The sequence below is a fragment of the Bos mutus genome, chromosome 4, assembly GCF_027580195.1.
Source record: "Bos mutus isolate GX-2022 chromosome 4, NWIPB_WYAK_1.1, whole genome shotgun sequence".
Classification (NCBI taxonomy): Eukaryota; Metazoa; Chordata; class Mammalia; order Artiodactyla; family Bovidae; genus Bos; species Bos mutus.
This window is the reverse complement of record NC_091620.1, coordinates 1,343,115-1,367,312: the sequence shown is the minus strand read 5'-3', so window position 1 is coordinate 1,367,312 and position 24,198 is coordinate 1,343,115. Positions and strand designations below refer to the sequence as shown.

Genomic DNA, 24,198 nt, shown 5'->3' with positions numbered 1-24,198 from the left:
CATTCCCAGTCTTCTGTTTATGCTGTGGAGACACGTGAGGATGGTTTCTACATGGGCAGGAAGACCTCTAGGACACAGACATGGGGTCCTGTCTGGAGCAAAACCTTCATACCTGAAGCATGGGATGCTCCGGTCATCCTTGCTCGAATCAGCCCCTCTCTCTTTTTGTTTCTTATTAATTTAATCTTTCCTCGAAAAATTTCCAAGTGATAGTCGAGTTTCTCTTTCAAATCATCTGGAAAAAAGAGTCAACATTTGACAACTGCAAAGTGTATTAACCAGTTTCTCATAATTAAACCAGTTTCTCATAATTTTGATTGATTCTTAAAAACTGCTATTCTGCAGATGTTCCAAACTTAAAAAAGAAATTTTGATTGCATGAACGTGCACAAAATGTGCACAAAACGTGAACAAAAAGAGATTCAGCATTGAAATCAGCTGTAAATATTCTTCTATGTTTCTAGTGAAATACTTACTTTTTTTTTTTTTTAACTTTTTGGCCACGCTTTGTGGCATGTGGGCTCTTAATTCCCCGACCAAGGATTAAACCCAGGCCGTCTGCATTGGAAGCACAGAGTCCCAACCACTGGACCACCAGAGAAATCCATGAAATGCCTCTATTTTAATATATCATTATTAAAATTTTAATAGAAAAAGCATAAATTATGGTGCTTTGGAGCATTCTGACTTTATTCATAACAGTTGTGCACCTAACTTGGTACTAACCCCCAGGCCGGTCATCAACCACTCAAGTCTCAGTTTTCTCATCTGTGAGAAGGCGGATCTAACATAGGCCTTGCAGGACTGCAGTGAGAAGAAGAAATACATCACCAAGCACAGAGCCTGACACATAAGTCACTCAATACTCAGAGGTTAATATGATGATGATAAAGGAGGTCCTTTCCTTCTTGGAAGGAAAGCTATGACCAACCTAGACAGTGTATTAGAAAGCAGAGACATCACTTTGCCCACAGTGGTCCAGTTATCAAAGCTATGTTTTTTTTTTTGTAGTCATGTATAGATGTGAGAGTTGGTCCATAAAGAAGGCTGAGTGCCAAAAAATTGATGCTTTTGAACTGTGATGCTGGAAGAGTCTTGAGAGTCCCTTGGACTGCAGGGAGATCCAACCAGTCCATCCTAAAGGAAATCAACCTTGAATATTCATTGCAAGGACTGATGCTGAAGCTGCAGCTCCAATACATTGGCCACCTGATGTGAAGAGCCTACTCATTGGAAAAGACCCTGATGCTGGGAAAGATTGAGGGCAAGAGGAGAAGGAGGTGGCAGAGGATGAGATGGTTGGATGGCATCACCAATTGAATGGACGTGAATTTGAGCAAACTCTGGGAGATGGTGGAAGACAGGGGAGCCTGGTGTGCTGCATCCATGGGGTCAAAAAGAGTCGGACATGACTTAGGGACTGAACAACTACAACAAAGGAGGTCAGTCTCTGGTGAGACGGATACAGATGCCTCAGAGGTCAGAGAATCTGGGGGCTGGGGGTCAATAGAGGCAGGTTCACTATAGTCTTGGCAGAAGAATGAAAGAAATCTCTTTCCTTTTCTGTGAAAAGAGTGCCGGGCCCTGCTCAGAGGCAGATTGCAGGCTGCACAGCTACACTTGCAGGGTAGGTGCAGCATCTCAGATCAGATGTCTGCAAACACCCTCCAACATCCAGGACTCAGAGGAACTCTGTGCGGCAGACGTGGGAGGAAACAGGCCGTTCTGGCAGCGGTCATCGCTGACGTGAAGCGGAGGCTTTGAGTCGTCCGGGAGATGGCCATGCCGCTTGTGTGTAGTCAGGAGGGACCAGGACTGTGAGAAAGGTGGATGGTAGCGGGTCAGCCCTGGACATGCCTCTCATGTAACTCAATGGAGGTGGTTGTCTGGGTTCCTGACCCCTGCCATCCCAAGCTAAGGGACTCCATCACCAGTACGTACTGGTATGAGCCAGAAAAGACCAGCTGTAGTTCAAGAAAATTCTCCTAGAGCCCACAAGAAATCACCGTGGATTAAAAGTGGGGGTGCATCAACCCTGAGCACCATCAGGACACAGGACACCCCATTTCCTGCATTTCCTGTGTTTGAGGTTCTGTGTGGGTCCAGGACTAAGCTCCTTGGTGGGGCAGGTGAAATGACCACCCATCAGGTGGCTGTGGATCCAGGAGAAGAAGTAGAGTATCTGGTCCAACCATCTCTCAGACATCAGTGGTGAGTCCTCTGACGCATAAAGAATATCTGGGCAGATCTCCAGGTGTGTCTCTGAACTGTTGGCATAGTTCTGAAAGGCTGGGGCCCCTGGGGAGTTCCTCAGTCCTCCTGGGACTGCACCTCCATGGCAGGATGTCCATCCTTTGGGTGAGATGTTAGACTTCACAATCCAGCAGAGATCCCCCTGCTGCCTGCTCCTAGCTTTACTGGGGCTTTTTGCCCCACATGTGGCCAGATGTGTTGTTCAGTCAGATGAGGAACCTAGCCATCCTCCCACATCCCCTCCCATGCACAGAAATACACAGTACTGGACTCCTCGGATTTGAGTGGCTCCTACACAGTTCAGTTCAGCTGTTCAGTCATGTCTGACTCTGCAACCCCATGGACTACAGCACGCCAGGCCTCCCTGTCCATCACCAACTCCCGGAGCTTACTCAAACTCATGTCCATCGAGTCAGTGATGCCATCCAACCATCTCATCCTCCGTCCTCCCCTTCTCCTTCTGCCTTCCATCTTTCCCAGCATCAGGGTCTTTTCAAGTGAGACAGTTCTTCAAATCAGGTGGCCAGAGTACTGGAGTTTCAGCTTCAGCATCATTCCCTCCAAAGAAATCCCAGGGCTGATCTCCTTCAGAATGGACTGGTTGGATCTCCTTGCAGTCCAAGGGACTCTCAAGAGTCTTCTCCAACACCACAGTTCAAAAGCATCAGTTCTTCGGCACTCAGCCTTCTTCACAGTCCAACTCTCACATCCATACATGGCTATTGGAAAACCATAACCTTGACTAGATGGACCTTTGTTGGCAAAGTAATGTCTCTGCTTTTTAATATGCTGTCTAGGTTGGTCATAGCTTTTCTTCCAAGGAGCAAGCATCTTTTAATGTCATGGCTGCAGTCACCATCTGCAGTGATTTTGGAGCCCAAATAAAAATAAAGTCTCTCACTGTTTCCATTGTTTCCCCATCTATTTGCCAGGAAGTGATGGGACTGGATGCCATCTTAGTTTTCTGAATGTTGAGTTTTAAGCCAACTTCTTCACTCTCCTCTTTCAGCAGGGTGACAATATACAATCTTGACATACTCCTTTCCCGATTTGGAACCAGTCTGTTGTTCCATGTCCAGTTCTAACTGTTGCTTCTTGACCTGCATACAGTGCCTGGCCAGTGAGTGAAATTCCTAGGTGGAGCTGGCACTAGCTTGAGTTCCATTCCACTTTTTTTTGGCTGCACTGGTCTTTCTTGCTGTGCACAGGCTTTCTCTCTTGTGGGGAGCAGGGGTCTACTCTTTACTTGCAGTGCATGGGCTTCTCGCTGCGGTGGCTTCTCTTGTTGCAGAGCACGGCCTCTAGGCGTCCAGGTCAGTAGTTGCGGTGCACAGGCCTGGTTGCCCTGCAGCATGTGGGATCTCCCCAGATCAGGGATTCAACCTGTGTCCCCTGCACTGGCAGGTGAATTCTTAACTGCCGAATCACAAAGGAAGTCCCCATTTCACTTTTGAGTTGATGTGTCTCTGTTGCTTCTTGAAGGGTGAACCTCCTCTTCTTTTCTTCCCTTGTCTATTCTTCTTCCTTCTGATTCTCCTCCTCTTTTTTCTGTCCCAGCCCATAGTGGGTCAGATTCACACTAGATTCGGTAAACCTTTAGGTAGTATCCAATATGCATGCATTGCTTCCGTGAGAGATGGACCCCAGAGACCTTATCCTTCATCTGGGTCCTCCCGGCTTGCCTCAGGTTTGGAATTAAGTTGTAAAATAGACAACTGAGTTCAAATGCTAAATGGAGCTCAGAAGATTTTGTTCTAGTGTTCCAGTTCTTTAAAATCAGTGAACATGAAGGAATGAACCCTTAAGTGTAGTCGGTGTGATTAGAATTCTTTCCTGTAAAGCACCTGGATTGTGTCATTACCCTACATTAAGTCTTGGAATCATTCCCCATTTTCTCCAAATAAAATTAAAACAATGCCTTCATGAGGGGCTACTTTTTATATTTCTGGTTTCATGCCCACCCCCTCCCTCCTAAAACTATACTCATACATAATTTACATAAGTCCTTTCCCAGTGATGCAGTGGTAAAGAATCTGCCTGCCAAGGCAGGAGACCCAAGAGACACAGGTTTGATTCCTGGGTGGGGAAGATCTCCTGGAGGAGGAAATGGCAACCCACTCCAGTATTCTTGCCTGGAAAATTCCATGGACAGAGGAGCCTGGCGGGCAACAGTCCATGGGGCAGCAAAGAGAAGGACTTGATTGAGCGCACACAAGCACACACACACACACACACAACCTACATAAAATAAAAAACTATTCCAAACTCACCATATTTTCTGTTGCCCCTGGGCCATTTTCTCTGCCTAAAATACTTTTTCCTTCCCCTTCATCTATGTAATCCCAACTCATCTCAGTTCAGATGTCACTTTTGAAAAAAATGTTACTTTCTTGAAGTAGAGTTGATTTACAATGTTGTGTTAATTTCTACGGTACAGAAATTTCTACTGTTAATTTCTACTGTGGTGATTCAGTTATGCATATTCTTTTTCATATTTTTTTCCATTATGGTTTATCGCCAGATGGTGAATATAGTTCCTTGTGCTATACAGTAAAAGCTTGTTGTTGATCCATCCTAGACATCACTTCTTCAACATCATCCATGACCTCTAAAGACCGGCTTGCCCCTGTGTTTATCTGAAGTGCTAGACACCCCATTAGCCCAACCAGAAGGTCAGGGACCAGACTCTCACATCACCATCAGTGCTCCAAAGTGCCTGCCTCGACACCCACCAAAAATGTTTTTTGTATAAAATAACTCAAGTGCCACAGAGATAGCACTGACTTCAAAGACGATTAGAAAGATGGTTAGCATTCTCTCTTACCAAAATCACTCATGTCGTCTACCAAAATAATTTCTTCAAGGATATACTGTTGAGTGAGGGTCATGATGCTGGACAGTGTTCGAAACAAGGCATTAAATTCTTCATTGTGGAAGCAAATGATGATGCTGGCAGTAGGTAGTTTGGCTGGGTACATTTTTTTCTGACACCTGCAGAAAGAGGAAGAAAATGATTTATCTAAAAGCATTAGATGTTTTGAGGACTCATTCACATTTTCCTCTTTATTCCTTTAATTGATGATTATGATGATAAGGTGACAGTACTTTTAAAACCCAAAAATTAAGATACAAAAATTTTTTTAAACATCTTATGTTTTTCTAATATTGTCTAAATTATTCTCCCCTTCTTAATGCCCATCATAATTGCTTTTTCCTGAGACTCTGTTTTGATAAAATTAGTTCTACTTTGAATATAGTATAAACATAAATTATACCTGTATTGTCATTTCTATTATAAAAATGAATTAATAAGCTTATACACATTAAAAGGTTCAAATTAACTTTATTGTCCTATCTTCAAAGAAAATCCATGTGCTATTACTACACTTGTATAGTCTGTTGCAACAAAGAAATGTAATAATGGATATGGTGTAATTAGATTTCTTCCAAGGATCTGGCAAAAAATGTTTTATGATTTTTTTGTGCACTTGAGGGAAATATGGACACTGAATTTTAGTAATATTAATTTTTAGCTATTAAGCATTGTTTGGATTGCTACCTTATTGGGTTGTATTTTGAAATATTTTGGTTGTAAATGACAAATGGAACTAGCTTAAGCTTAAGAAAGAGGTACACTGTAAAGGGAACCCAAATGTCCCACAGGACCTAGTGACAGGCAGGATCCTGGAGCATTCAAGAGCAATTCTGACTAGAGGTTTGAAAGTCACTCAGACATGCTCCGTTTCTGCTCTTGTCTTCTCTTTTAATATTCATTTATTGGGCTCACTGGGTCTTGGCTGTGGCGCGCTCGATCTTCAGTCTTCCTTGCAGCGTGTGGGTTGTGCAGCTGCAGCGTTCAAGCGTGCACACTCTTAGTTGTGACGCGGGGTCTAGTTGCCCAGAGCTGGAGGTCGGGCCCCCTGCACTGGTTTCCCAGAAACAGGTAGGATCAGAAGGCTGACCTTCCAGTAAGATCACTGCCTTGCGCTTGTGTGTGCTCAGTCGCGTCTGACTGTTTGCAACCCCATGGACTGTAGCCCTCCAGGCTCTTCTGTCCAGGGGGGTTTTCAGGAAGAATACTGGAGTGGGATGTCTTCCTACTCCAGGGGATCTTCCTGGCCCAGGGATCAAACCCACATCTCTTGTGTCTCCTGCATTGGCAGGCAGATTCTTTATCACCAGTGCCACCTGGGAAGCCCAAGATCACTGCCTCATCAAAGAGTGAGTAGATGAGAGACAGGAGTCGGGGGGCGAGGGTATAACCCCAAGAATGAGAGAGATGGTGAACTCAGGCTATGGATCACATCTCTAATATTCTATCTAGTCCAAGTTTATCATTTTGAGAAAACTACAAATTGAGCCCCTTCAGAGGAACGAGACAATGATACTGAAGGAGCCTGAACTCACATCACGTGAGTGTAAACCGCTAAGAGAAACCTAATGTGTATGGGTTTCTCCAAAAGCAATTGCTGAATGTTGCTGAGGTCTTTCTATATAGAAAACCTTTCGGGCCTAAATACGTTTCTTTTCAGGGTGAAGGTAATTTGGACAAACGCTTGGTTGTCATGTTTAGCTGATCTTGTGCTTCGCTAACACGATTCCCAATGGTCTAGTTAAAGCAGGACTATTATGGGTTGACTTGTGTCCCCCTACTCCGTATTCACGTATTGGCCTCCTAACCACCAGTACCCCCAGAATACGGCCCAATCTGGAAATGGGGTTGCTGTAATGAGTGAGAGGTCATTCGGGTGCCCTCATCCAGTAAGGCTGGTGTCCTTACAACAAGGGGACCTGAGGATACAGGGTGATGTGAAGAGACACAGGAAGAAAAGGGCCGACTCTAAGCCGAGGAGAGGGGCCTGCACCATCCTCCCCGCAGCCCAGAAGAGAACCAACCCTGCCGACCAAGGTTTCTGACTTCCCAGCCTCCAGAGACCCGTGAGACAACAAATCGCTGTCACTGGAGCGTGCCAGTCTGTGGTAGGTTATTACAGCAGCCCCACCAACCCAGCTGAAGAATGCTGCACGTTAATGTGCAGAAACATTCCTGAGCTTCTTTCCAGATGCATGTTCTGATGAAGTACGTCTGGGCTCGGGCCTGGCATTCAGGGGGGCTGACACGCTTCTAGGGGCTCCCAGTGCTACTGATCCTCAGACCACAGTCTGGGTCGGAAGGGTCTAGCAGACAAATACACAAAATGACAAACCTGTAAGCATGTTAGAAAAAACATCTTGATAGGTGACTGATAAACTATTCTGTAAACAGTTATTAACTTGTCTAAACTGTTAAATTGGAGGAGGCACTGGCACCCCACTCCAGTACTCTTGCCTGGAAAATCCCATGGACGGAGGAGCCTGGTAGGCTGCAGTCCATGGGGTCGCTAAGAGTCAGACACGACTGAGCAACTTCACTCTCACTTCTCACTTTCATGCATTGAAGAAGGAAATGGCAACCCACTCCGTGTTCTTGCCTGGAGAATCCCAGGGACGGGGGAGCCTGGTGGGATGCCGTCTATGGGATCGCACAGAGTTGGACACGACTAAAGCAACTTAGCAGCAGCAGCAGCAGCAAACTGTTAAATTATGGCCATGGCGGGGAGGTGGGGGGGAACTTGACTAAATCCAATCTTATATAAAACCCACTTTTCTAAATAAGTCTTGGATCAAAGAGAAATAAAATGCAAATTATTTAGGAAGAAGTGCTATGACAAACCTAGACAGCGTATTAAAAAAGCAGACATATCACTTTGCCGACAAAGGTCCATCTAGTCAAAGCTATGGTTTTTCCAGTAGTCATGTACAGATGGGAGAGCTGGACCGTAAAGAAGGCTGAGGGCCGAAGAATTGATGCTTTTTAAACTGGTGCTGGAGAGGATTCTTGAGAGTCCCTTGGACTGCAAGGAGATCAAATCAGTCAATCCTAAAGGAAACCAACCCTGAATATTATTAGAAGGATCGATGCTGAAGCTGAGGGTCCAATACTTGGGCCACCTGATGGGAAGAGCTGACTCATTGGAAAAGATGCTGAGAAAGACTGAAGGCAAAAGGAGAAGGGGGCAGCAAAGGGTGAGATGATTAGATAGCGTCACGGACTCAATGGACGTGAATTTGAGCAACTCTGGAGCATAGTGAGGGAAGCCTGGTGTGCTGCAGCCCACGGGGTTGCAAAAAGTTGAACACAACTTAGTGACTGAACAACAATAACAATTTAGAGATTGGTAAACCTGAAAACACAGCATGTTAAAACCTCATGTATAGGGCTTCCCTGGTGACTCAGTGGTGAAGAATCTGCCAGCCGTTGCAGGAGACATGGTTTTGATCCTTGGTCTGGGACAATGCCCATGCTGGGGAGCAACAAAGCCCATGAGCCTCAGCTACAGGGCCTGTGCTCAGAGCCTGCAAGCCGCAACCATGGGAGGCTGAGCACCTAGAGCCCGTGCTCTGCAACAAGAGAAGCCACCACAGTGAGAAGCTCATCCTCCATGACTAGAGAGTAGCCCCTGTCCGCCACAGCCAGGGAAAGCACACGCAGCAACAAAGACCCAGCACAGCCAAATATAAATTTTTAAATAAAGAACTGCTTAAAAAAAACCCTAATGTATATAGCTAAATCCTAATCAGAATAAAATGAATACTTACAAACGTATTATCATCTAAGGAAGAGATGAAATAAACTATTTTAATCTTATAGAAGGGCAAAAAGACCACAAAAATACATCAAAAGAAAGAAGAAACAACCCCATAAAGGCAACTAGAAACTAATGAGTTAGAAGACAAAAAAAGTAAAATTGATAAATCAAAGCAAAAGTTAGTTTTCTGAAAGATGACTAATATATATCCATTTCTACCAAGCTTTTGAAATCGAGAAGAAAAATGTACAAAAATAAGAATGAGAATGAAGGCAAGGTACCAGGAAAGGTGAAAGAGAATTATGAAAACAGGATGTGTGACTTTAAGCCAACAGATTTGAAAGTAGATGAAGTAGATTTTTATTAAAATAGATAGTTCTGAATAGACCCTAGAAATAGAAAGCCTGAGCAGAACAATCAATAACCTTAGAAAAAAACTAAACCGTTTCCATGTCTGACAGCAGAAAATGGAGCAGTGATTCATAATTACCAGACAAGTTCTGTTTCAAAATAAGAAATACACAGTGATATTATTTCAATGATGTTAGAGCATAGAGATATAGACAAAACATACAAATCCATTTTATGGAACTAGTGTAAATTTGATATAAAAATGTGATGACAGTAACTCAAAGAAGAAAAACAAAGCAGAGTTTCTTAAACTTGAGTCTTGCAGAGGCTCAGAAGAAAAAAACTGTCAACCCTCCAGGGCTGATTTCAGTTACCTTAATGTTTCCCAAATATGCATATGCAAACGAAAGTCAATCTTGTGTTTATAAGCTCTTGGAGGTGGTGGTGGTGGTGCGTGCTCAGTCATGTCCGACTCTTTGTTTCCCGTGGACTATAGCCCTCCAGGCTCCTTCGTCCATAGAATTCTCCAGGCAAGTATACTGGAGTAGGTTGCCATTTCCTTCTCCAGGGGATCTTTCTAACCCAGAGATTGAACTTGCATCTCTTGTGTCTCCTTCATTGCAGGTGAATTCTTTACCACTGGCACCACCTGGGGAGCCTCTTATAAGCTCTTACATAACCATAAATAAAACTGTAAAATTTAGTAAAATCACAGCTAAAATTCAGTTAAATTACAATTAAACTAATTTTACTTTCGGGTTGTGTTTTGCTGAAATGAAATCACCACATACAATTACAGGAAAGTTTCTTTAGACAAGTCAGTGCTTGGGTACCAAGTCACTTCATTCATGTCCAACTCTTTGCTGCCACATGGACTGTAGCCCACCAGGCTGCTCTGTTCACAGGATTCTCCAGGCAAGAATCCTGGAGTAGGTTGCCATGCCTTCCTCCAGGGAATCTTCTCGACCCAGGGGTTGAACCCTCATCTCTTCCACCTCCTGCACGGGCAGGTGGGCTCTTTACCACTAGCGCCACCGGGGAAGCCCTGACTAGCCAGTGCTACTATGCATTATATGACTGCTCACATCTCCAAGGACACAAAATTTTAAATTTTTCGCAGAGAAATTGTAGACTTCAACTGATACAAACTAATCTAATTTATACAGGTCAAAACAATTAGACAAAATATTAGCAGATCAAATAAAACAGTGTTTTAGAAAAATAGTATATCCAACCAGTCCATCCTAAAGGAGATCAGTCCTGGGTGTTCATTGAAAGGACTGATGCTGAAGCTGAAACTCCAGTACTTTGGCCACTTCATGCAAAGAGTTGACTCATTGGAAAAGACTCTGATGCTGGGAGGGATTGGGGGCAGGAGGAGAAGGGGATGACAGAGGATGAGATGGCTGGATGGCATCACTGACTCGATGGAAATGAGTTTGGGTGAACTCCAGGAGTTGGTGATGGACAGGGAGGCCTGGCGTGCTGTGATTCATGGGGTCGCAAAGAGTCGGACACGACTGAGTGACTGAACTGAACTGAAGGATAGTTTATTTCAGGAATGTAAGGATGGCTCAACATAAGTTATCAATAATTTGATGGAGGAAAGCCATAGTGATCATGCTAAGAAATTATTTGATAGAATTTAGCAATCATTTCAGAGAAGGCAATGGCACCCCACTCCAGTACTCTTGCCTGGAAAATCCCATGGAAGGAGGAGCCTGGTAGGCTGTAGTCCATGGGGTTGTTAAGAGTCGGACCGACTGAGCAACTTCACTTTCACTTTTCACTTTCATGCATTGGAGAAGGAAATGGCAACCCACTCCAGTGTTCTTGCCTGGAAAATTCCAGGGATGGGGGAGCCTGGTGGGCTGTCGTCTATGGGGTCGCAAGACTGAAGCGACTTAGCAGCAGCAGCAGCAGTCATTTCTGGTTAGAATAAAATCCTAAGTCAAAATAAACCCACTCTCAATTGACATAGCTTTGGCCAGTCATTGAACATGCCAGAAGTGGACTTTGCTACCAACAGAGCAATTCTGTTGCTCCTCCAGAATCCTCTGGCATTATTCTGACGCACCCATGAGAAGAACTGTTATTAAAGAAAGGAAAGGAAAAATGAACGTTAATAAATAAAGGAGAAAATTTCAAGTCAAGGAACAGAAAGAAATGTCTTTAGTGTAATCAAAGGTATTTAGTAGAAGTCAATCACAAACATTAAAAAATTAAATCCTAAAAAAATAATTCCCAACTCATTCTACAAGGCCAACAACACTCTGATGATAAAACCAGACAAGGATATTCAATAGTGCTCTTACAAACACTGATATAAAATTCCAAACAAAATTTTGGAATTTCAGCAAAATCAAATGCCATAATATATAAAAAGGATAAGGCATCATGACCAAGTAGGGGATATCCCATAAATGTAACCTCTGTTTAATGTTAGAAAATCAACATAACTTACCATCTTTACAAGCTAAAGATACACACATCTCAATGCACAGAAAAGGATGTAACAAAATCCAATATCCATCTGATAAAAAACTCTCAACAAACTAGGAATAGAAGAGAATTTCTGCTACCTGAAAAAGAACCTCTATGAGAAGCCTAAAGATAACATCATACTTACTGGTGAAAAACGGAGTGTTAAGATCAAGAACACAGCAAGGTTGTCCAATATCACCCCTTCTATTCAACACTGTACTAGAGATTTTAGCCAGTGTGATAAGTTAAGACAAAGAAAAGCATCCAAATTGAAAAGTAAGAAGTAAAAGTGCAGATGTCATGAACATCTTCGGAGAAAATCCAATGAATAAATTTTTGTGATCCTGTGCTAAGCAGAAACAAATTATAAAAATATTGAACTCCATTAAAACTAAAAACTTTTGTTTTTCAAAAAGCACTAACTATTGAGAGAATGAAAAAACAAACCATGGGCTAAGAGAAAATATTTGTAATTATATATATGATAAAGGTCTTACACCTAAATATATGAAAATTTCCCCAAACTCAATAATAAGAAAAGAAATAATCCAATTTCAAAACAGGAAAAATATTTGAAGTTTAAATTTAAAATGGGCAAAATATAAAGAAGATACACAGATAGCAAGTAAATACATAAATAGATGCACAATATCATTAGATATCAGGAAAATGCAAATTGAACACTGCAGATGGTGACTGCAGCCATGAAATTAAAAGACGCTTACTCCTTGGAAGGAAAGTTATGACCAACCTAGATAGCATATTCAAAAGCAGAGACATTACTTTGCCAACAAAGGTCTGTCTAGTCAAGGCTATGGTTTTTCCAGTGGCCATGTATGGATGTGAGAGTTGGACTAAAAGAAAGTTGAGCACTGAAGAATTGATGCTTTTGAACTGTGGTGTTGGAGAAGACTCTTGAGAGTTCCTTGGACTGCAAGGAGATCCAACCAGTCCATTCTGAAGGAGATCAGCCCTGGGATTTCTTTCGAAGGAATGATGCTAAAGCTGAAACTGCAGTACTTTGGCCACCTCATGCGAAGAGTTGACTCACTGGAAAAGACTCTGATGCTGGAGGGATTGGGGGCAGGAGGAGAAGGGGATGACAGAGGATGAGATGGCTGGATGGCATCAGTGACTCGATGGACGTGAGTCTGAGTGAACTCTGGGAGTTGGTGATGGACAGGGAGGCCTGGCATGCTGTGATTCATGGGGTGGCAAAGAGTCAGATATGACTGAGCGACTGAACTGACTGAGTGACTGAGATCCCACTACACAGTCATTCGAACGGCCAAAATTAAAAAGACTGTTCACACCAAGAGTTGGCAAAAAGGTGGAGGAATTGGAAACTCTGTAGATTGCTACAGTAATCAAAACAGTATGGTGCTGGCATAAAAAACCAACACACAGATCAGTGGAACAGAGTGGAAAGTCCGGAAATAAACCCACACATATGGTCGATTAATTTACATTACAATGAGCTCCAATGAGCCAAGAATATAAAATGTGGGAAAAAGTCTCTTCAATAATTGGAAAAACTGAACAGCCACATGCAAAGAAGGAAATTGGATCTCTATCTTATACCATATCCTCAAGTTAATTAGAAATTAATTAAATGAATATAAGACCTAAAACTGTTAATCTCCTAGAAGAAAAGATAGGCAGTAAGCTCTTTGACATCAGTCTTGAATTTTTCTGGATGTGACAGCAAAAGCAAAGGTAACAAAAGCAAAAATAAACAAGTAGGACTATATCAAACCAAAAAGCTTCTGCACAGCAAAGGAAACCTTCAAGAAAACAAAAAGGCAACCTACTGAACAGGAGGAAATACTTGCAAATCATATATCTGATAAGGTGTTAATATCTAACATATGTAAAGAAGTCACACAACTTAATAGTGAAAAAACAAACCAATCGGATTTAAAAATGGGCAGAGGATCGGAAGAGACATTTTTTTTTTTTCCCCAAAGAAGACATATAGATGGGCAACAGGCGCATGAAAAGATGCTGAACATCACAAGCAATCAGGAAAACGTAAATCAAAACCACAGTGACATACCACTTCATACCTGCATGAAAGGCGCTTATCAAACAGCCAAGAAGTAGCAAGTGTTGGCGGGACGTGGAGAAAAGGGAATCCTTGTATGCCATTGGTGGGAATGTAAATTGGTGCAACTACTATAGAAAACCAGTATTGGAAGTTCCTCAAAAGACTAAAAATAGAACTGCCATATGAGCCAGAAATTTCTCTTTTGGGTATTTATCTGAAGAAAACTAAAGCACTAACTCAAAAAGATATAGGCACCCCCCTTGTTCATTACAGGATTATTTACAAGAGCCAAGACATGGAATCAACCTAAGTGTTTATGAGTGGTGAATGGATAAAGAAAATATGATCTATATCTATCTATAAAATTCATCCATTAAAAAGGAGGAAATCTTGCCATTTGCAACAACATGAATGGACCATGTTGTTGAGGGCATTTTGCTAAGTGAAACAAGTAGGAGAAAGGCAAATCCCACATATGCGTAGAATCTAAAACAAAGGAACAAAAAACAGTACCTCTCCCCCAAAAAACAAGTTCATAGGTACAAAGAACAGACTGGTGGTTGCCAGAGGTAGGTGAAGGAGATAAGAAAAGCACAAAATTCCGTTGTAAAATAAATGTCATGGGGATGTAACGTACAACATGGCAACTGTAGCTGAAAACACTGTATCCCGTATTTGAAAGTTACTAGAAAAGAGGATCTTAAAAGTTCTCATCACAAGGAAAAAAAAATTGTATCTATGTATGGTGCTCCTGTGCTGGGCTCAGTCCCTTCAGTCCAGTCTGACTCTTTTCAACTCTGTGGACTGTAGCCCACCAGGCTCCTCTGTCCATGGAATTTTCCAGGCAAGAGTACTGGAGTGGGTTGTCGTGCCTTTCTCCAGGGGATCTTCCTGACCCAGGGATCAAACCAGTGTCTCCTGCATTGCAGGTGGATTCTTTACCACTGAGCCACTGGGGAAGCCCCTGTGTATGGTGATCAGTGTTACTTAGACTTACTGTGATGATCATTTTGCAATATGTACAAATATCAAATCATTATGTTGTATATCTGAAACGAATATGTAATATGTAAAAAAAAAATCAGAGGGAACATACATGACATTCCTGGTATCTGGCACGTTTCTGTAGTGGCCCAAGTTTTTACTGATAATGGAATTAAATCCATATGTTGAATATCCATGAATAACTTCTGGGATTGAATAGTTAAAATTCTCACCTGAAAGAAAAGGTGTTAAGTCACATAAGTATAGGTTTACCACCGTCACGTTGATAAAGGACAATAACAAAGATATCCTGAATTCACTCCTTTTATAACATGTCAGAGTAGTTTTTGTGGAACCTAAACTATGCCCGGATGACAAGGTTAAAATCAAAGGATTCACACACAGCAGAGCAGAGCCCTTAGCAAACCTGAACAATGAGTTACACTCAGTCATTCAGTCTCTCCAGAGAAGTATGTGCTCAGCCTCCTTGGTCACATCATGATTCAAAACTGTCCTGCGAAGCTATATTGACTGAGGGCTTTAGGGAAGGCGAGAGCTTAAGTCCCTCTTCCCAAACTCTGAGAGGATACAACAAGATGACGGAGGACAGCCAACACATCAGTGTGCGGCAGTGTTAGTCCCTCGGTCGAGTCTGACTCTTTGTGACCCCACGGACTGCAGCCCACCAGGCTGCTCTGTCCATGGAATTCTCCAGGCAAGAATACTGGAGTGGGATGCCACTGCCTTCTCCAGGGGATCTTCCCAACACAGGGATTGAACCTGGGTCTCCCCCATTGCACGTAGACTTTACCAACTGAGTCACCAGGAAAGCATTAGTCGTAACAATAAATAAAGTTGGCATAAAGTGAAAGAAAGTGAAGTCACTCAGTCATATCTGACTTTTTGCGACCCCATGGACTGTAGCCCACCAGGCTTCTCCATCCATGGAATTTTCTAGGCAAGAGTACTGGAGTGTGTCACCGTTTCCTTCTCAGGGAATTTCCCATTAAAAGATAAAAACTCAAAAAAAAAAAAAAAAAAAGATAAAAACTCTTAGATGGTAATAAAAACCAAAATGTAACCATAAAAGATAAGTAAGATGAACTAAAATGGTTAAAAGTGGAAGAATGGTCAAAGAATACAGGAGTCAAAATATTTTTTAAAGTATAGAATTCACTGGAAGGACAACCCAGAAAGTCATTTTATACTTACAATAAGTTACAATAAAGATTTAATAGTCATGAGCTTGTAGACATCAAATAATGCTGCAACAAAATACTTAAAGAAAAAAATTTAAATATATCAATATATACTGCCACAAATAAACAGAAACGGAATTTTTTAAGAACAACTGCGAATCAGAGAAAAAGTCAGAAACTTGAATAATGCAATTAGTTACGTTTTCTTAGTAGATTTATATTGTGCTCTGTTTATGGGAGAATGAACTGTCTTTTCCATTGCCTGAGGAATGTTTTCCAAAACTGATATAAATTCTATATTGCTTATAAAGCGGGTTCCCATCAAAAAGCAGTAACCCCATTTCTTTTAGGTCCTCTTTCTTACACCTAAAAAAATCCTCGGCATGACACAGCAGATAATTGTGGGGGTTCTCTGAAACATGGAGGTAAGGGGGCAGATTGGCTAGGGGCCTCAGGACCGGGGGAAGGACACAGTGGGCTCCTGATTTCTTTGTTGCCTCCCGTAAGTCCCAGACTTCAGTTCAGTTCAGTTCAGTCGCTCAGTCATGTCTGACTCTTTGCGACCCATGGACTGCAGCACGCCAGACCTCCCTGTCCATCACCATCTCCCGGAGTTTACTCAAATTCATGTCCATTGGGCCGGTGATGCCATCCAACCATCTCATCCTCTGTCGTCCCCTTCTCAGACAGGGTGCTGTCAAAACCTGCAAGTGGAACCACTAATAGGCATAGACAAAAGAAGCTCCCAGATAAGCCTGTTGCACCTAGCCACAGGGCCAGGAAAGCGGACAAACAAAACCACAGAAAACTTTTGGCAACAGCCACTCTAGTCGAACCAGCACCAACGGGAGAACTACAGCGCCCCCTGTGGCTCCCAGCAATACATATGCGTGCACAGTTGCTCAATAGAATCCAACTCTATTCGACCCCATGGACTGCAGCCCGCCAGACTCTTCTGTCCGTGGAATTTCCAGGCAAGAATACTGGAGTGGCTTGCCATTTCCTTCTCCAGGGAATAATACATAATGACCCTAAATAGAAGCATGCCAAAAACCAGCCACAAAATACATGAAACAAAGCCCAATAGAGTTGAAAGTAGAAACAGACAAACCCACAATTATTATAATTGGGGTCTTCAACATCCACTCTTAACAACTGTCAGAACTACCAGCCAGAAACGCAGCAAGGGTACAGAAGAACTGAACAATACAATCAACCAACCGGATCTAATTGAGATTATATATATATGAAGCACTTCACCTAACAATATCAGAATACAATTTTTTTTCAAGTATCCATGGAGCATTCACCAAGATAGACCATATCCTGGATCATAAAACAAACCTTAAAGAAACCTAAAAGAATTGAAATCAGGCTCTCCTCCTCACTAGGGAGTAGTAAATTTTGCTTCTGGAATATGTGCTGTGTTCAGAGATGTCTGACTCTTTGTGACCCCATGGCCTGTGGCCCACCAGGCTCCTCTGTCATTGTAATTTTTGAGGCAAGAAGCCTGGAGTGCGTTGCCATTTCCTACTCCAGGGGATCTTCCTGACCCAGGGATTGAACCTGCGTCTTTTGTGTCTCCTGTTTTGGCGGACGAATTCTTTCCCACTGTGCCACTTGGCTTATTGAATAAAAGGCACCTTTTATTTTATAACGCTTCTTGAATAAAACCCTTCGAAAGAGAACAAAAATGTACAGCGTGGCAACTACAGTTAACATACTGTATTATATACTGTATCGTACACTTGAAAGTTGCTAAGAGTTATCATCACACAAAAAATATTTAACTATGTGTGATGATGAATGTTAATGAAATTTATTATGATAACTAAGTTATGACCAACCTAGATAGCATATTAAAAAGCAGAGACATTACTTTGCCAAAAAAAGTCCATCTAGTCAAGGCTATGGTTTTTCCAGTGGTCATGTATGGGTGTGAGAGTTGGACTTTGAAGAAAGCTGAGTGCCGGAGAATTGATGCTTTTGAACTGTGGTGTTGGAGAAGACTCTTGAGAGTCCCTTGGACTGCAAGGAGATCCAACCAGTCCATCCTAAGGGAGATCAGTCCTGGGTGTTCATTGGAAGGATTAATGTTGAAGCTGAAACTCCAATACTTTGGCCACCTGATATGAAGAGCTGACTCATTGGAAAAGACCCTGATGCTGGGAAAGATTGAGGGCAGGAGGAGAAGGGGATGACAGAGGATGCGATGGTTGGATGGCATCATTGACTCGATGCACATGGGTTCGGGTGGACTCCGGGAGCTGGTGATGGACAAGGAGGCCTGGCGTGCTGCAGTTCATGGGGTCGCAAAGAGTCAGACACGACTGAGCGACTGAACTGAACTGAACTGATTTGCAATACATGCGTGCGTATGTGCCTGCTCAGTCCCTTCAGTCCTGTCTAATCTTTGCGACCCTATGGACTGTATGTAGCCCACCAGGCTTCTCTGTCCATGAGAGTCTCCAGGTAAGAATATCGGAGTAGGTTTCATGCCCTCCTCCAGGGGATCTTCCCAACTCAGGGATAGAACCCACCTCTCTTGCATTGCAGGCGGATTTGTTACGGCTAACCCCCTGGGGAAGCTGGTGTAATGTATACATATATAAAATCATTGTTGTACACTTAAAACAAGGTCAATGTTATATACCAATTACATCTCAATTTTAAAAAGAATGAAAAGAGAAGGCACAGACTTGTGCAAAATATTTGCAACTCACGTATTAAAGGATTTGAAACTAGAATATATCTTTTAAGTCTTAGAAATCCCAATCTTTAAAGTCTTAGAAATCAGAAGACTAACATCCCAATTTAAAAATGGACAGGGGCTTCCCTGGTGGTTCAGTGGTAAAGAATCCGCCTGCCAATGCAGGAGACACAGGTTTGATCCCTGATCAGGGAAGATATCACATGCCTGCGAGCAACTAAGCCTAAGTGCCGAAACTACTGAAGTCCTAGCTCCTAGAGCCCGTGCTCTGAGATAAGAGAAGCCCACACACCGCTAGAGAGTGTCCCCCACTCGCCTCAACTAGAGAAAAGCCCACGCAGCAACAAAGACCAGCACAGCCATAAATAAATAAAACGATGGATAGAAGACTTGGAGAAGCACCCTATAAAAGAAGATGTGTGGTCATTAACCACATGAAAAGGTGCTCAAAAATCCTTAGTCATAGGAAAATGCACATTAAGGCTACACTGATACCTACCATTTCTCACCCATCATAATGGCTAAACTCTAAATATCTGACCATGTCTGGTGTTGACCAGTCTGGAGAAGATGGATTCTCCTCCACTGCTGAAGGGGACAGATATTGGCATCCTTACTTTGGAACACAGTTTGTCATTTTCTTTAAAGTTGAGCATTTTGTTGTGGTTCGGTTTCTAAGTCATGTACGACTCTTTGCAACCCCACAGACTGCAGCAGCCAGGCTTCCCTGTCCTTCATTATCTCCCGGAGCTTGCTCAAACTCATGTCCATTGAGTCAATGATGCCATCCAACCATCTCATCCTCTGCCATCCCCTTCTCCTCCTGCCTTCAATCTTTCCCAGCATCAAGGTCTTTTCCAGTGAGTCAGTTCTTTACATCAGGTGGCCAAAGCATTGGAGCTCTACCTTCAGCATCAGTCCTTCCAATGACTATTCAGGACTGATTTCTTTTAGGATTGACTGTTGGATCTCCTTGCCGTCCAAGGGACTCTTAAGAGTCTTCTCCAGCACCACAATTTGAAAGCATCAATTCTTTGGCACCCAGCCTTCTTTATAATCCAACTCTGACATCTGTACATGACTACTGGAAAAAGCATAGCTTTGACTATATGAACCTTTGTTGGCAAAGTGATGTCTCTGCTTTTTAATACACTGTCCAGGTTTGTCATAGTTTTTCTTCCAAGGAACAAGTGTCTTTTAATTTCGTGGCTGTAGTCAACCGTCCACACTGATTTTGGAGTTCAAGAAAACAAAATCTGTCACTGCTTCTACTTTTTCCCTTCTCTTTGCCATGAAGTGATGGGACCAGATGCCATGATCTTAGGTTTTTGACTGTTGAGTTTTAAGCCAGCTTTTTCACTCTCCTCTTTCACCCTCATCAAGAGGCCCTTTAGTCCCTCTTTGCTTTCTGCCATTGGAGTGGTATCATCTGCATATCTGAGGTTGTTGATATTTCTCCTGGCAATCTTGATTCCAGCTATGAGTCATCCAGACCAGCATTTCTCATGATGTACTTTGCATATAAGTTACATAAGTAGGGTGACAATATACAGCCTTGACGTACTCCTTTCACAATTTTGAACCAGTCCATTGTTCCGTGTCCAGTCCTAACTGTTGTTTCTTGACTTGCATACATGTTTCTCAGGAGACAGGTAAGGTAGTCTGATATTCCATCCCTTTAAGAATTTTCCACTGATTCTTGTGATCCATACAGTCAAAGTCTTTAGTGTAGTCAATGAAGCATAAGTTTCTCTGGAATTCCCTTGATTTCTCTATGATCCAATGAATGGCAGGGGTTCAGATCACGCAAGACCTGGAGTTGACTGTGGCTTAGATCATGAGCTCCTTATTGCAAAGTTCAGGCTTAAGTTGAAGAAAGTAGGGAAAACCACTAGGCCATTCAGGTATGATCTAAATCAAATCCCTTGTAATTATAGTGGAAGTGACCGAGTCCAGTGATTAGATATGGTAGAGTGCCTGAAGAACTATGGACTGAGGTTTGTAACACTGTACAGGAGGTATTGACCAAAACCATCCCAAAGAAATGCAAGAAGGCGAAGCAGTTGTCTGAGGAGGCTTTACAAATTTAGCTGAGAAAAGAAGAGAAGTGAAAGGCAAGGGAGACAGGGAAAGATATACCCAACCGAATACAGAGTTCCAGAGAATAGCAAGGAGAGATAAGAAAGTCTTCTTAAGTGAACAATGCAAAGAAATAGAGAACAATAGAATGGGAAAGACTAGAGATCTCTTCTAGAAAATTTGAGATAGCAAGGTAACATTTCATGCAAAGGTGGACACAATAAAGAACAGAAATGGTAAGGACCTAACTGAAGCAGAAGAGATTAAGAAGAGGTGGCAAGAATACACAGAAAAACTATACAAAAAAGGTCTTGAAGATCTGGACAACCACTGTCCTGCGGTCACTCACCAAGAGCCAGACATCCTGAGTGTGAAGTCAAGGGGGCCTCAGGAAGCATCACTACGAACAAAGCTAGTGGAGGTGATAGAATTCCAGTTGAGCTATTTCAAATCCTAAAAGATGATGCTGTGAAAGTGCTGCACTCAATTTGTCAGCAAATTTGGAAAACTCAGCAGTGTTCACAGGACTGGAAAAGATCAGTTTTCATTCCAATCCCAAAGAAGGGCAATGCCAAAGAATGTTAAAACTACTGTACAATTGCCCTTACTTCACATGCTAGCAAGGTAATGCTCAAAGTCCTTCAAGCTAGGCTTCAACAGTATGGGAACTGAGAACTTCCAGATGTATAAGCCGGATTTAGAAAAAGTTAAGCATACAGCTTCCATATGAACCATCCATCCTGTACCGAGGTATTTACCTAAGAGAAACAGAATATTTTTATACAAAGACTTATATGTGAATATTCATAGTGGCATTGGAATTCACTCTAGAACAGCTACAAATACACTTCAAACACATGCTATACTTTGCTTAAAGAAAATGAGGAAGATATCCAGGGAGGAGGAAGAATGGGGGTGAAGTTTTTACTGTACCTATTAAAATTTATTTCTTAGAAACACAGAAAGCTATCTGAAGCAAATATAGCAAATTACTTTAAAATTCTCACGTTTATGAGGCAAATACATACAAGCCTGTTTGTGTTATTTTCTCTCGGTGGGTATATATATATATATGAACATATATGAAATACTTCATAATTTAAAATTGCATTGCTCTAAAAAGGACAGTCTCTTCCTCTTCCCAATATTCAATTTATGGTATATTTTCCCCTTACCATGGCTAACAGAGGAAATCAAAATACTTACCTGAACTTAACAACAACTTGGGTTCTGCGGGTTCATCTTCACTAGCCCTTTCCACTCTCACGTTGTAAGCTCTCGGTAAGTGCACTGAGTCAGGTTTGCTTTGCAGTTTTTCTCCAAGGGACCAAATTAATGGATTTCCTTTCTCCTGGATCTTCTCTTGCTTCTTCACATGATTGTAGTGAAGATAAATATTAAAGACGGCTATCCAGATGCCGAATGTCAAGGAGGCACAGAGTAAACACTGAATTATAACATTTCTCATTGTAAACCTAGCATTTTTGAAGGTCCGTTTTAATATTTCCTAAACCGGAAGGATTTACGAGAAGCTGTATTAGATATTTTGATGGTTTGGAGATCATCTACTTGGCTTAAATTCAATTTACAGTGTTTTTAAAACAGGATCGTTTTGACACCAGTGCTTATCCCATACTTTGATAAGATAAAGTGTACCCTTAGGAAAAAAACCTCTTAAAACTCCATATTCATAAGATTTCTGCTGGGCTGTAGTTATGCCATTCAGGATCTTCATGTCGAGTGTGGGCTCTTAGTAACAGCATGTGGGGTCTAGTTCCCTGACCAGGGATCAAACCCAGGCCCCCTGCATTGGGAGTGCAGATCCCCAGGGAAGTCCCCTCATAAGATTTTTTTAAAGTCTAATGTATAACATGCTTATAAAACATACAATATCATTTAAAGTCATCGACCCAAACTCCTGAGATAAAACTAAAGGAAAAAATGTGAAAGAAGGGTGTTTCATCCCTCGCATGCTCAGCCCATGTAGGAGTGATAGCATAGGTCTTTGTTTTAAGAAAGCGGATCTGACACTAGTCAGACTGTTGCTTGCTGTTGCTTAGTCGCGTAGTCTGTGTGACCCCACGGACTGCCACCCACCAGGCCCTCTGTCCATGGGGATTCTCCAGGCAAGGACACTGGAGTGGGTTGCCATGCCCTTCTCCAGGTGATATTCTTGACCCAGGGATTGAACCTGGGTCTCCCACATTGCAGGCAGTTTCTTTACCATCTGAGCCACCAGGGAAGCCCAAGAATATTGGAGTGGATAGCCTATCCCTTCTCCAGGAGATCTTCCCAACCCAGGAATCAAACCAGGGTCTCCTGCATTGTAAGTAGATTCTTTACCAGCTGAGCTACCAGGGAAGCCCCAATCAGACCATTAGAAATGTATTGATAAAAACAAGCAACATCCCAAGGTGGAAAGAAGGTGGGCAAGGAGCAGTGTGGACCCCACTGATGGGACTGTGGAATGCTGCAGCCACTTTAAATCTCGGTCTCAAGTCCACTCCTGGCCACAGGATCAGTAACAAGGGCCAAGCCACATCATAGCTTGGCTGGGAAAGTGCAAGACCCACCCCCAGGGAGGAACATCTGTTCCTGAGATCTTCAGGGCCCAGGCATCACCACCAGTGGAGTCAGGGCCTGTGTCTGGGTGGAGTCCTGAGGATGCTGGGTAAAGGGAGCAGGTGTGTAAAGCTGGATTTGGTAGTTTACTAACACAGGAGCATTCTCCCAGGACAGAGGACCTAACACCCTCACCAAGATCTTGGTCACACTGTAAAGGTTTGCTGATTGAATGAATAATCCCTTTAAAAATGAAATACTTGATTAAGGAAAGAAGTATCAGGATTTCCTTGGTGGTACAGTGGATAAGAATCTGCCTGAGGATGCAGGGGACATGGGTTCAATCCTTGGTCCTGGAATATCCCACATGCCAAGGAGTAACTCAACCTACTAGACACAGCTACTGAGCCCACATGTTGCAAGTACTGAAGCCCATGTGCCTAAAGCCTGTGCTTTGCACCAAGAGAAGCCACCGCAACGAGAAGCTTGGGCAATGCGACTAGAGAAAGCCTACATGCAACCAACAAAGTCCCAGAGCAACCAAATAAGTTAAGTAATTATAAAAAGAAGAAATATCCAATGTGTAAGAGAAGAAGATAACTTCTAATGAGGGAAAATGGGCGGATTAAAGGAACTGGAAAGAGAATGAAGCTGTTTGAACATCATCCTATTAAATGTCATTTTAAGAGACTTCTGTTTTGAGGTTCTCCAAAACCCGAAAGCAATTAGAAACTAGTTAAAGGAGAAAATAGTGAAGGGAGGCCCCCAAATTTAATATACAAAATATACACATGAATTCATGTGATAAAAGTATTACTGAACAATAAATTGATATTCTCTGGAATTCTACCATACTAAGAAAAAATGGGAAAGAACAGATATGTGTATGCGTAACTGAAT

General features: G+C 42.4%; 1 protein-coding gene across 1 annotated transcript in view; it reads right to left on the bottom strand.

Annotated features, from left to right (window-relative positions):
* Positions 1-22,204, bottom strand: part of GALNTL5 (polypeptide N-acetylgalactosaminyltransferase like 5) — a 51,822-nt gene extending 29,618 nt beyond the window's left edge. Inside the window, exons 1-4 of the mRNA XM_005907428.3 lie at positions 21,943-22,204; positions 14,861-14,981; positions 5,078-5,244; positions 113-235 (exon numbers count right to left, since the gene is read on the bottom strand). Coding sequence (XP_005907490.2) covers positions 113-235; positions 5,078-5,244; positions 14,861-14,981; positions 21,943-22,204 — 673 coding nt within the window. The remainder of the gene's footprint in view (positions 1-112; positions 236-5,077; positions 5,245-14,860; positions 14,982-21,942) is intronic.
* Positions 22,205-24,198: the final 1,994 nt, after the last annotated feature.